General features: G+C 37.8%; 1 protein-coding gene across 5 annotated transcripts in view; it reads left to right on the forward strand.

The window, feature by feature from the left end:
* The window catches only part of LOC148066454 (neural cell adhesion molecule 1-like), a 194,986-nt gene that overhangs the window by 134,212 nt on the left and 46,004 nt on the right, over window positions 1–14,770 (forward strand). For 3 of the 5 annotated variants that reach the window (XM_087807120.1, XM_087807122.1, XM_087807123.1), the window contains exons 4-9: window positions 7–150; window positions 3,131–3,268; window positions 3,806–3,923; window positions 4,944–5,104; window positions 7,140–7,282; window positions 10,607–10,636. In XM_087807120.1, the coding sequence (XP_087663246.1) occupies window positions 7–150; window positions 3,131–3,268; window positions 3,806–3,923; window positions 4,944–5,104; window positions 7,140–7,282; window positions 10,607–10,636 (734 nt within the window). The remainder of the gene's footprint in view (window positions 1–6; window positions 151–3,130; window positions 3,269–3,805; window positions 3,924–4,943; window positions 5,105–7,139; window positions 7,283–10,606; window positions 10,637–14,770) is intronic. The other 2 variants (XM_087807121.1, XM_087807124.1) reach the window with 1 other exon arrangement.

The raw sequence follows: 14,770 nt of genomic DNA on the forward strand, positions 1-14,770 counted from the left end.
CCGCAGAAAAGATCACGTTCCAGGATGTTCCCAGTCCGCAGGAGTTCAACGAGGGTGATGACGCCGAGATCATCTGCAATGTGGTCAGTTCACCGCAGCCAATCGTCTATTGGCAGTATAAAGGGTCCATGATCAACTACAAGAAAGACGGTGAGTTCATCCAAAATCAAATGATGTTCCTCTTCAGGGTGTTTTCCTTTAGATAAGAGAGGTTTTTAGTTTTTCCAAGGCTTATTAAAATGATAATGAGGACAACAATCGAATCATGGAGTGATTTTCATTACCTGCTTGAATCTAGACTCATTCAATGAGGGAAAGTGGTCGATCTATTCTTCTCAGTGGGAATTCCTCAGACACTCGCAGCAGGAAGAACCAGAGAACAAAATGTTCTCAGACAAAGAAATGTTCCATCGTATGCAAGCTAGAGCACACCTTGACTTGCATTTCGTCCTAATCAAGAGTTGTGTAGTTGTTGTGTTCTTTTTGTGTACTTGAACTGGTTGAGTCCCACCACTAGTGCAGTCGTGAAGACATATTTATGACATAAAAACACATTTATTTGACACATACAGCCCTGAAAACATGATCAGAGCAGCCTTGTTTTCTTCAAACAACGTGTCAAGTGTCGCACAATAAAAGTCAATATTATATTTTAGTATCCTCGTAAAGCTTCAGCCGACTGACTCGCCAAGACAACAAGAGTCGTAACTACTGTAGTCATGAAGCTTCGTGAATGAATTATCGCAGCTGGTGATTTCTGTAATCATGACCATATTCGTCCAGCTTCGACGTGTGAAATAGTGGGAGAGGAAGCAGGAAATGTATGTTTTGTTTTACGCCTGGACTGGATCTTTTTAACCTCACTGTAACCCCTGGGTGTGTGACAGCGGGGGGGCCGGGAGTCGCCACACTGTTGTGTTAAGTGAGCTTTTATACTTGGACTCACTTCAAGGAATGTCTTTTTTTTTCCACTACTGAAACCGCTCATTTTTTTTAGTGCGACTAAAAAAAAACCTGCTTATGTAAGTGTTCTGAAAGGAAGCTGCGTTTTTCAATGGAAGGTCATCACAGAGCAAAACAAGCTCTTTTGTTGGGAAACTGTATATTATCTTTGTGCAAACATTCATTAAAAACTTGAAAAGATGAGTTATTTGTCAAAGTTCAAGGCGTGAAAAAGATGAATTTTGTTGCTCAGTTAGTGCAGTAACACATACATTTCGAGCCAAGGTTTCATCAAGATCAAGAATGATACAAATAGCATTTGTTTTAACCTTTATTTCTCACACAGTAGGGGAACTTGTGATCTTCCATCCTTAAAATTCCCAAAATCGACGTTTATTTTTGTACTTAAGTAACTCTAACTGCATAGTATGTCTTCCACCGGCTGACAAGTTTTACTGGTATTTTTATGAACACTTTTAATAATAAACACACACTTTACTACACAAATATTGAGCACCGCAGAATGGCTCCCTTAGTGTTTGGTTTTCCTATTGTTTCTTATCTTATTTCCTTCTATTATTCTCTACTGACACTGCAAAAAGTGTTTTTACAACAGGGGGAATAAAAGTTTCTGATTCTAAATCATTTGAAATAAATAAAAATAAAGAATCAACTTTTATATCTGATGTTACGGGCTTAACTGCAGATTTAAAATGTTCTTCTTCCAGAAAGTGATGGGCAACAGAATTAATAATAATATTAATAATGATGATAATAATGATGATAATAATAATAATACAATAATACTAATAATACTAATATTAATAATGATGATAATAATAATAATAACAATAATAATAATAATAATAATAATAATAATATTAATAATGATGATGATGATGATGATGATGATGATGATGATTATAATAATAATAATAATAATAATAATAATAATAATAATAATAATGTTTCCCTCAATATGATTTGTCTATGATCTACTGAGTCACAATATGCTGACATTCCAACAGGATGTAACCACATTTCCTTGAGACACAAAATCACAATTTCGCTCAAGAGGAAGTTGCTGAATGTCACTCAATCAGGAAGTAGTGGAATGAACAGAAAATTGCAAAATATCACCTGAAAAGGTAGTTGTGTCAGTAAAAAAGTAGCTAAATGTCACCAAAATGGAAGGACCAGGACAGGAAGCATTTAATTGATGCCCCAAAAATGGAAGATAAATGTCACCTGAGCATGAAGTAGATACAATAACTGTTTTTAAATATCTCCTGTTGTGTGTTGTGTCTTTTAATAATGTAATACTTTGTAAGTATACAACGTTTAAATGTTCCTACTTGAGCTGGAGCAACAATTGTTCATGTTTCCTATTTTTAAAAACATTCCTTTATTTAAAAAAACTGACAGAATAAAATGATGTCATGAGCACATCGACAAAGTCGAAGTAGTGACTTTTTGATTGGGAACATCAACAGAATTGAAGAAGCATTTCTCGATGAAATAAAGTGTCCTAATAAACGACATTCATCAGATCGGAGAAGATTTCCCTCTGGTCGCGTGCCAGGAGATTCAGATCATGTCGGGTCAGCGTATCTCAGACGTATCACACGGGCGGCAGAAGCGGCTTCTTGGGAGTTCGACAGTGAAACACGGAGCAAAAACAAACCCGGAATACCTCTGTAAAATAAATGTTGCTTCTGCTGACGGAATACATTATGAAAGCAGCAACACTTTCTCAATTTCACAGACGTTTAACTTGGCTTTCATCCACGTCGGAGGTTCATGCAATAAGCTATAAATAGCAAATACACATTTAATCTGGGCGACAGTAGAAAAATAATGATAACTTGGCTCATTATTCATGTCTAAATTTAATAACCTGTGGAATGGTTTTGCTTAGAAGACGTTGAGAAAAAGCAGCTGGATTCAGTTAAAGCAGCTTCACTTTTACGGTGTGTTTATTGCTTCTTTAATTAAAGGTGCTGCTTTTATGACGTTTTTCCGACGTGTGTGTGCGCTGCTGTAGACCTCGTGTCACACTTTTGAGGGTTTGGATGCTTATCTGCTTCCTAACTTCCTGTCTCAGTGACTGCAGTTTGTCTTTTGGTCATTCAGCGTTTCACAGGCTTGAAGAATGTCTTTTAAAATGTGATTTATTCTTTCCTCGCAGTGAGGTTGCGTCTGTTGAGCAACAACCACCTGCAGATCCGCAGCATCAAAAAGACAGACGAGGGCATGTACAACTGCGAGGCTCGGGTCATGACTCGCGGCGAACTTGACTTCAGAGCCATCAAGGTCGTGGTGAATGGTAAGTATTACTTTTTCCAGAAAACCTTCTCAGACATGTTTTTGAATACTTATAAATGCTCTCAGTTTCTCTTCAAATTGTGTATGGAATTGTGTATTAACCTGCCCTAAACCTTGGCTCCTGCAATGGTTTATGTGAGGTCAGCTGCTGTTTGTGATTCCACTTAAAGATACAGTGATAATCAGAACATGTTAGCGTAACAGGTTTGTAAATAAAAATGCAAGATGGAGATGAATTTGCGGAATAGAATGATTTTTTTGCGTAAGACACAAAACAAACAAAAACTAAATACTATCATGAGCATCAATTTAATTGTGGAATTCATGAAATGTTGTGTTAACGGTTGAACTGTGAATCATGCTAATTCAACATGAGGCTATTTAGGAAATTCAGTAAAAATGTGTGCAAAAAATATTGATTCAAATTGACATCCACAACTGATACATTATGCAACTCCTAATACTTCAATCCAACAGTACTGATAATAACAAAATTCCATGTTCTTATTCTTGAACATTCCCAACTTTTGTGTTTCAGTTCTTCCCACCATCCGTGCCCGTCAGTCGGAGGTCAATGCCACGGGTGACGTCGGGACCCCCACGCTCCTGGCCTGCGACGCCGACGGCTTCCCTGAACCCGCCGTCACCTGGAGCTAGTGGGTGTTCCTCTCCTCTCCTTGTGTGATGGATAGAATCCCTGACCTATGACTCCCTATCTTGACTGGGAAAATGTTATTTATTTTTTAGATAATTATACTTAGTCAGTACATCGATATACACGATAGCAATGTTTTTTTTAACATAGATCAGTGGTTGCAAACCTGTCGTCCCAGGGTTCTTTGATGTCCGTGTGAAAAAAAGTACAATTTCAGGCATTTTGAGTGCTTAAAATGGACAGTTTTTTCTTTTTAAACAGCCTTAAATTTGATAAAAAAGTTTCACCAAAGAAGTCAAGAAATGATCTCGGATATTTCCAGATTTACTGAGGTTGAGACCCCTGATGATGATTTTCTCTTCAGTATTTAATTTGATTCCAAATCATTTGTGATATCGCTGCAGAAGTAGTGACTTCATTCCAGCTTTTAAAATGGAACATTCAGCTTCTTTCATAGTAAACATGAAAGAAAAGAAGGTCAAAAGTTACCTGGAACTCACCCTTAAGACCACGAGTGAAAGAAAGGGGACAATTTATCTGAATTAATAAAGAGTTTTGAGATTGATCACACACTAAAAACAATAAAACAAGTTGATTTAGAGCTTTTTTCCGAGGCCAGGCAGACTTGAAGGTTCCTGGTTTGACAGACGAGAGGAGCCATGAAGAAGAAGTGGGATGAAGTTTTTATTTGTGTTTGTTTCCCTGAGCTGCTGCCTAGATTGTCACTGACTGACTGCAGCTTGAAGGCTGCCTCCACTTCAAGAGTACTTCTTTAAAGACTTATGAAGAAGACCTGTCAGGCCCCGAATAATATAAAAAAAAAAAAAGTCATCAAGATAGTGCATGACCTTCTCAAAGAGCAGGTATGAGTGAGGACACTTGCATGGTCCAGCAGCTGCTTCTGTCAGGATTAAACCTTTGTGACGCGCCTTGTCAGTCAAGACCTTACTAGTCGATGCATGAAGCTCCAGATGTTTTTCTAAACCTGTACTTTCTTCCCCCTCTTTCTTTTCTTCTGCAGCAACAACGCCGTCCTTGAAACGGGAGATAAGTACAGCCTGAACGAGGACGGCTCGGAACTGGTCATAAAAGACGTCGTAAAAGTGGACGAAGGAGATTACACTTGCGTCGCCAAGAACAAGGCTGGAGAGAAGGCGGATGAAGTCAGCCTGAATGTGTTCGGTGAGTGCGTAACTCAACACGGAATAAACATCGCAGCTTTTTTTTCCCCCCCCCTCGCCGGGGCTTCCCTGGACGCTCCGGCGAAAATAAGTTCCACAAGATGGTAGATTTGCTCGAACCTCGTTTTAAAATATGTTCTTTCTAGTTATTCGCTTTAATCATCAGGTTTCAAAAGATGTTTGACTATCCGTGTTCGTTCACATCATTAAAAGTCCACCTTTATTTTTAAGATTTCCCCGACATCATCACAATCCAAGCGCTCGTCTATGACGGCGATACCGTTTTCAAAACCGCACAGCAGTGCGACGCAGCGCCACGGAGCCCTTTAACCTCTTTCATCTTGTTTCTTACTCTCCACTGTCACAGCAGGAAAACTCCAGGCCCATTAACGCAGCTTCCAGCAGCCGCCAGGCAGCTGTTTTTTTTAGAAAACAAGTTTATAATAACCCGGTGTACGCCGACAACCGCAGCATCTTGAGGAACCAACAAGCTGCAACTGCAACCAATTATTCCTCATCTGAGAACGTGTTTATCAAGTGGACATGAACGTCGAATCATTTTTGCACATGAAAAGGCTATTTTTGAGGCCTCAGCTGTTTGACTGTCAGGGGATTATAAACGGTTGATGTTCCGTTTAATCCGTCCACGTCCTCACTCCTATTGGACATCTTTATTCATACAGTTGTGCCAGGGTGCGAATGTAAAACAGTTACCATTCAAATGAGGGGGGGGGGGGGGGGGGGGCGGAAGGTTTGCCACCGTCTGGTGTCCTGAGTGCTCGCTGTAATTGTCTCGCTGAAGGCAGGAGTTGAATTGGTGCTGCCAGAGTTACGGTTAGTGACTCCCACCCGCTGCTCCCTTCCAAGTCATGTCCTCACGGAGGGATCCCTGCCAGCGGCGAACGCACCATTTTTCATTATACACTCCCACACTTTCTTTAGTCATGTGTTTATAGGATTATAAATTCAAATGAAAAGGAGTGTAGCAGAAGTTTACGCCGAGGACGTCATTTCTATTCACACATTTTCTACATTCGCTGTGGATATCAGCTGAAACACATAGACGGAAAGTGTGAATAAAAATCGATATCTTTAAAGTTTTTAATTGATTAAAAGTAGGTTAATTTATTTGAGTTATTAATTTAAAATTAATTATCATGACCAAATGGGATTTTGCTTATACTTTTTATATAATACATGTCAGTTTTTTTCTTCTCCTATTTTATTTTATATTTCATTTGTTTGCTGCCAGATAAACAGAATTTAATTGTAGTACTGTACAGACAAATTTGCACCTTAAAAACAAACATCTATGCCATTTATCAACCAATAAAAATGTTTTTCACTTGATTAAATGTTTTAACCTAAATATTAATAGTTGAAACAGACTTAAAATTCTTGAATATTAGTTTTAACAATTAACTAGCTAAGCTTAAGTTAAACTGTTGTTTGGAGAACCTTTTAAATGTGTTTCAACAGTGAGGAAATGGTTTAAGATTGGTTGAACTCATAATTAAAACTATGAAAATATAGTTTAGATCCCCAATAACCACCAGAACTGTGAGTACAGGACCTTAAATTACAAACTAGAAAACACTGTCACAACTCCGTAGTGAGAATTCTGACATGCTCTAGTAGAAGAACTCACATTTAGCCGATCCTTAAAACTCTTCACTAGCTGCCAGTTTCTTTCAGGATCAACTTTAAAATTCTGGTTCTTACTTTCAGAGCTATTCATGGTCAGGCTTCTCCTTACATCAGTGATCTGACCCCCTGATTTTCTGCGACTTATGGGTCTTGGCCTTTTAATATATAAATTTTAACTGTGTATTCTGTTTTTGATCGTTAAGGCGCTTTGTGACCCTGGTCTAGAAGGGCACTTTACAAATAACCTTAACTACTTACTTACTTTCTTCTGCTTCTTCCTCCATTGACATCTACTGTAGAAGTCTTCTGTGTTAATCAATAGATTTGATCGTGTCTGTCAATGATATCTCATATTTTCCTCTGATCAAAGATGTTCTGTGTGTGTTCAGTGCAAGCTAAGGTGACGTATCTGAACAACCAGAGCGCCACAGAGTTCGACGATGAAGTCACCATGACCTGTGAGGCGTCCGGTGACCCGACGCCCACCATCTCCTGGAGCTTTGAAAACAGGGAGTTCACCGACGGAGAGCAGGTACTGACAAGAGAAATCCTCCAGTAACTAGTCATTATTGAAGTCAAAATGTGAAAGAAACAAGTATTAAATGTATTTGTTTTTGTTGGAGTCGCTAAATTACTGATTTTTTTATTTCTTCAGCTCAAGTGTTTTACTGTTTATTTGTCTATATATTAGTTTTTTCATTGTTAGCCTTTGAGCTCTGGGAAATAAGCTTTCATAGATTTTTGGCTGTTCGATTTTCTTTACTTTTTACACATTATTTTTCATGTTATTGTGTGGAAGCTTATAAGTAACTACTAAGGGAAATAAAGAAAAAAACAGCATCAGCTTTTTTAGGTTTAAAGAAAAAGACAAGTATTATACAGATAATCTTCTGACTCTTTAATAGAACAATAAGCATATATTTTATTATTGAGTGTATATCGTAGAAGTGAAAAAAATATCCAAAAACAGCCTTGCTATTGCTTTTTATTCTTTTTTTAATTTTAACTTACCTTTTAATTTAATTACCTTTACAATATTGTTGTCAAACTAAAATAATGTTGTAAAGTTGTTCCAATTACTCATTCTTCATTCCAATATGAAGATATATTTGATCGTTTCAGCAAAAATATCTGTCAGTGAATTATCAGAGATGTTAAAAAGTAGACATTCAGAGAATTTATTTTTTTCTGAAGTTTTAATAAAAAAGTTTTGGTTATGTCCTACTTTTCACAGCTGAGGTCATGTGATCAATAGACAGCTCTTGACTGCCCTGCAAGTGACATTTCTAACATGTTCACTGTTGACTCCGGAGTCCTAGTGTTCATACGTGACCCTTGCATGTGAAAAAAAAAAGGAAAATGTTTCCGGGACTGTCACATCCAAACACACCTGCAGATTCACACTTGCTGCGATGAAAAGACGTCGCCCCGCCTAACGCACTCCAGGGGTCTCTCTTTTGGGTCATGTGACATCGCTGCGTTTCCAGTCCTTCATCTGCACTTCAGAACCGTCACTCTTTTCCTCCCTCGCTTAAATAAAACATGCTCAGACCTTTTCTCCATCAAACCACCTTTTCATGGTTCATTTAGTGAAACTTTAAATCTCTTAAAAACACATTTTGCTGACATTAAAGTGCAACACAGTAACTTTGTGTAGGGAATGTATTTGCCCTAGATTCATATGAATACAAGTTTAGATCCAAACAATCCCAAGGTTTAGTAGGGAATTATATTTCCTCGGGGGCCACATTAGATACCGAGGCTGTTATAAGGGGCCATCAAGCCAAAAGAAGAAAGAAGAGATTTTTTTATGATGTGAAAGGACATTTTAAAATAAGCTCATCTCAAAAACGTTGCATATTTAATATATTTCCCATTTAAAACAAAATACAACAAATGCAAAACAAGTAATATTATGCCATCCTTTTATTTCATTTTATTTGTTATTATCTTATATTTTTTTATTAAAAAATATTTTATAAAAGCACTACGAAAAGTATAAAACAATAACCCATAAAAAGGACGAATAAAAGGCAAAAGAAAAGAAGAAAAAAGATAATAAAACAAAGATATTTAAGAAAACATATGTACAAAAATTCATCATAAAGAAATTACATTTAGACTGGTGGTAAATAAATTCTGTAATATTTAATTTTATATACATTTTATTTTTAAAAATATCATATAAAGGCACTACGAGAAAAAAGAAACAAAGATATTTACGGTTGAACTGGTAATAGAATTGATGGATAGCGATTATAAATATTATATCCAAATGTCTAGTTTAATAGTATGATTTTAAGTTAATGTTGACGGCATAGATGGAGTCAGGTGAGGCGTTAACTAATTCAGAAGTCTAAAGTATAAATGGTCTATAATTCTTGAATAAAAATTCTAAAAGTAAGAAAAACAAGGTGTCAGTACTTTCACCTTCTCAAGAAGAAAATCCAGTCAAAACAAGTTTCTTCCTCATGACGTGTCATCATCTCTCTCTTGTTTCACACAAAGGATCATATTAATCTGACGCCTGATGTTATTACCGTCAACTGAATTTCCCCAGTTTGTCACCAAAAGAGCTTCATTTATCATCATCAATCGGCAGAAGCATCCGCCTGCTTGCAGTCCTTTCATCGCTGCCTCACCGGCTCCAGGATCTTATCTCCACCTGTAAGACAGGGATTGGCTGTCACCACTCTCAATTGTATCTTCCTCCATTCACCGTCTGTCAGCATCGCCGCACATCCGATCTATCACTGTCGCGTGGCGCCTGCGATGACGCTGCTGCGCTGATCATTTAGTAATCGCTGTCACTAATTTCGAATGTATCATCGTTCATTTTCCGCATATTTCGTGCTCGCTCTCCTCGCTGCTCCATTCATAGATAATGTAACACTTGGCTTTCACGGGCCTTCATAAACTGAACTATTCCTCACTAGGTTTTCACAACAAAAAAAAGAGCTCTAGCTTTCATGACCATTCCTGTAATGGCGTGTTTGTAATTACTATCGCTGTTTATTCTTTTCCGCTACATTAGCTTAACTGGGACGCTCACGCTGTGCACCGGATGATTGGTATCTTCAAAATCCTCTCATATCCAGTCGTCTGATTGTAAAACCCAAAATACATTTGACAAGCTTAAAGCAGCAATTTATAGTGTTTTTAATCTGATTGTTTTTTGTCAAGTTGTCTTTTTATTTGAGCTGGTGTCTATGAAGAGGTAATAATATATATATATATAATAAATATATATATATATTATTAAATATATAATAAGAGGTGACGTTCACAAAAATTGAACGGTGGGGTTAATAAATATATTAATTCTGAAAGACAAATACCAATTATTGGTCGTTACATACTAATAGTAGTAAGGTCTGATGAAGCTTCATGAAACAGTGTCATGTTGTTTAGAGGTCAGTAGGTGGCGCCAACAGTTTAAAAATGATGTGATGTTTCATTAGGAAAGTTGTTTAAAACAAAGGAAAATAGTGCAGAGACCGCCATCTAGAGGACTCTGAAAATAATGACACTGCTTCATGAAGATTCATCAGAACATCTACTACATACTAGTGATGTGTTGAGGAGGATTCATGAAACAGCAAATGCTGTATTTTCATTTAAAAAGTCACTAGATGTCACTCTCTGCTCCATGATATATGGCTCTGATCTACAAATTCAAAGAAATCTGGCATCACGAGAGTGCCATCTAGTGGCAGATACTGTATCATGATACCTCATCAATATAATGGGACAGTGAAACAACATTTTCGGTTTGACGCACACAAGATCATCAAAGATGATGATAAAAAATATAGGCTTTCATCTCCTATGTGTTGCTGTTTTTTGTTTCCTCCAGGCGTCTTGGACTCGACCAGAAATATACGAGGTATGGCTGCTGACTAGCCGTAGTCGTAATAACCCACACTGACACCGTAGACCACCTTCCCTCTCAGTCTACCGCAGATTTTTGGCTCCTTCAACCCAACCTTAGCCACGTTAGGCGTGTTCTTGTTTAGTCGGGCAAACAAAAAGTGTGTTTAACAGTTATTGGCAGAACTAACAAACAAACTAAAAATGTCTTTTAATTTCCAAACGTACACGTACAACAAAAGGTCTGCATGTTTATTTAAGATGTTTTTACAGTGTGAAACGTTTTTTTAATTTTATTTTTATATCCTCCAGCTGTTATTTGAACCCACCAGCCAAGCTACAAAGCTGCCTTACAGCAGTGGGGGAGCAGTTCATTCATTTCCATATTGACTTAAGATCCAGAAAGAACATTTAATGTTTCCAGGGAGAGAAATCTGCTCTCAGACCGACGGTCTTTCTCTTTCCGTGACATTGCAAGTGTAAAACATGCAGACCTTTTGTGTATCATGACAAAAATAACCTGATTAAAAATGTGCTGCTATTCTACATTAACTCAACAAATGCTTTTAATTCTGACTGTGTGAAAAAGTCCTTTGTATTTGCAAGACGATTAGAGTAATACTGTTTTAAATGATAAGCATGTTGGTTACCTGGAAAAAAAACAATGCTGGCTTATGTAAAAGCAAGTGGTGCATTTTTATTAAATATATTTTTTATTGGTCAACATACATCCTGTCATACATAGGTGGAATTAATCAAATGTATCTATAAGTTGGTGAAAAGGTGAAAACCTTATGTTGTCTCTGGGTCAAGGTGACCCGAAGGCCCCAAAACAAATGTATTTGTAGTATCCCTTGTGCAGTTTCTTGGTCACGATGAACAACCTCACTGGCTTCCATAAATATATATGCAGTGGTGGAGGTCGTTCAAATTGACCCAGAGACAGAACAAGAGATACCACAAACACAAAAGTTTTCGGGCTTACGGGTCACTTTGACCCTGAAATGATATGAGGGTTAAAGCTTTTAAAACGTCACAAATATTAAGCTCTGTTTAGCCTTCAAAATGTCAAGTTGTAAAATCATCAATTATTTACCAATAAAAAGATTAATTTAAAAAAAAACAATCTACGCATGATTAGAATTATAAATATTGTGTCTTTCATCTGCGAATACAGTCTGAATATTTCTCAGTCATGTGACCAGTTCGATTGCTCTTCAAATGTAAACACTTTTAGCAATTGATGTCTTAGTTTAGCCTTTTCATGTAACCAAGCGTGGCTGTGTCTGTACATGACTGCTCATTGAAAAGCGTGTTTATAACTTGACCTTCACGGTTCGCTGTCTCCGCTCGCCTCCTCGCGCTGGTTAAATGCCTCTGTAGGCCAGCGAGAGTGAGATAAATGGTAACAGTGCGTTTCTGCCTGATACAGTAGTTTTGTATTCGGCGGCGTTGATAACATCGGTGAACTCGTGGGAGCAGAAAAATAACTCCTCGTCTAATCTGTAATGACTCCGCTCTTTTAAATCTCAATGATTCAGCACGTGCAGGTGTTAGATGTTGGCTTCACGTTGGTGGTTAATGTTCGCCGCTCACCATTGATCATCCCTAATCTGTCGGCGCCGATAATAGACCTGAGCCGGTCGGACAATGGCTGAACTCTGCAGTGCAACAAACAGAAGCCGCCGACAAACCATTGTAGAAATATAACTTGTGAGAAGTGATAGCGTTGAGCGCAGCTAACGTGCTTGTTATCAGAAGTTCTGACACAGCAATGACCTATGAATAAACACATTTATGCTGATTTATGTCTCGTATGGAAAACTTGAGCGCAGCTTTTGTAGTGAAACATATCTTCCATGTCCTCCTCGCTGTAAATATGAAAGACAGTTTTCATCTCACGACTTCCCTCCCCGACGATGTTCAATCAGAATCCTCGGAGCTGCCTTCACCGTCTGTTAATCATTCTTGATGTGCAAATACATCAACAAAAAGGCCTCGGTCTGACGTTTATCTCACAAGTTAAGAGGGGGAAACCGAGCCGGGGCTAATGTTCCCCGAGCTGTGGAAGTCTCTAGTTTTTCCAGACAAATGAGTCCTGACATTTAGCTTCCTCTCGGATTTAAGACAGAAGCAGGATTAGGGCAGTTTAGATGTGTTTCTCAGCTTCTAAATGTCACGTAAACTGAACAATACGCAAGGATTCAAGGATTTAATATTAACATGAATGTAGGGAAATACGTTTCTGCACATAAACAGTTAAAATGATGAGAGAATAAAAGTGGTAGAAGTCCTGAATGTTGGCTTCAGTCTGCATGAAAGGGCTGGGTGCCTAATCCTAGGTTAGTGAGCCGCAAAATAAGTAAGCAAGTAAGTAATTTTTATTTGTATAGTGCTTTTCCAGACCAGGGTCACAAAGCGCTTAAACAATCAAAACAAAAATCAATAAAATATATACTTTAAAGGTCAAGATAAAACTGATAATACATCAGGAGTTCCAGAAAATCAAGGAAAAGCCTGAACAAATAAAAACGTCTTAAGATGTTTCTTAAAGGAGTCAGTAGATCCATCAAGCGCAAAGAGAGAGGAAGATCGTTCCAAAGCTTAGGAGCAACAGGCTACATTAATACTAAGACATTAATACTTCAATAATATTTCCTGAAATGTGTTTTGTTTTAGAAAAAAATACTTTTACTGAAGTTGTGAGCAGGTTTGCAGGGCTGACACAAAACAATAAAAAGAAATATTATTTAACAAAAAAAAAAGGATTACATAAAGAATTGTGGTTGAAAAAAACAAAACTATTCAAGACTGTAAAAACAGCTTTTAAATTTTATTTTCAAAAAAGTAACAAAGCAATAAACAAAGAGAGGCATGACTTGGCAATAGAGACTCGTGAAATGAATTGAGGTAGTTAGCTGACTGGAACACTGGCAGTCATGTGATCGATCATGAGGCAGTAATATTGGTAAAAAGCACAAAAACCCTCAACCATGACAGTAGTAACATTAGCCAGTGACTCTTGACATGTAAAGACACTCGTTTCAGTCAAGTTTACCCAAGAATGAACAAGTAAACTCATACATTATTTAGTTTTTATTAGAATTTCAGTCTGCAATTATTATGCCAACATTAAAGCTGTCCTATCGGGGACTCTGGCTCTGGACTGTTTTTATCTGAAAGGCTGCCATGTTCTTCTTTAACTACTAGTTGTTGAGAAGGACCTTGGCGTGGAAGCGTGTTCGGTGGTCTGTTCGCGCTCAGCCTCCCTAGCAAGTCAGACATCTCGCCTTTCGTTGCTTATGTCAAGATTACATTTTGAACTAATGGAACGCTCTTAACCATTCTCTTAATGGAAAACCAAACAACATTTATCTGCTTTTAAAAAAGAAAAGCTACCAGACAGACCTGATGGGCACTTATCCAATTACGGGAGGCAGTTTTCACCGATAACGCCGTTGCGATGCCTCCACGTGTATTGACAGCTCCTGTGACTCATCGCGCTAAAGATAAGCAGCCCTAAGTTCTTGAGCAGACGAAGCTGCGTAAAGTTATTTCCACGACCAATCCGAATGATTAATTCCGCGACAAATCAGCATCCTGTAATTAAAATGATTAATTCGGAATAACAAATAAATTCAGCTGAAAAGGTCCGCTTGTTCACCCTGTGTTGTATCATCACTTTTATTCTTCATTAACCTTATCCCTGTTGATATTCTCTCCGTGTTCCCAATACAGCTGCTGACAGTGTCACTGCAGAAAAGATGAATGTTGCCCTTTCAAAAATGCTCCAGGACACTCCCTCATATCTTCAGTCAACAGCAGAAATATATCTGCCACATTTGCATCCTCCCTAGTGGAGAGTAATGTCCGTTTAAGGAACGCCGGTCCATCATTTATTCAACACGGCGGCTGACATTAACTAAATGAGGGATTTCCATCAATTATATATTTGTCTTCATCCCAGTTATGCTGAGGAAAACAAAGTGTTTTCAGTGGGCGGTGCATAAGCACATTTTTCCAATGTAAATATCTTTATTTAAAAGACAGTTTTGTACTTAGTTTTTTTGACACTTAAGTCAACACATTAGTTTCTCTTTAAATCTCTGTGTTCACTCTTCAGGTTTGTTCAGCATAGTACACATTATCT

This window comes from Callionymus lyra, chromosome 14, assembly GCF_982586985.1.
Source record: "Callionymus lyra chromosome 14, fCalLyr1.hap1.1, whole genome shotgun sequence".
In the NCBI taxonomy this organism is placed as follows: domain Eukaryota; kingdom Metazoa; phylum Chordata; class Actinopteri; order Syngnathiformes; family Callionymidae; genus Callionymus; species Callionymus lyra.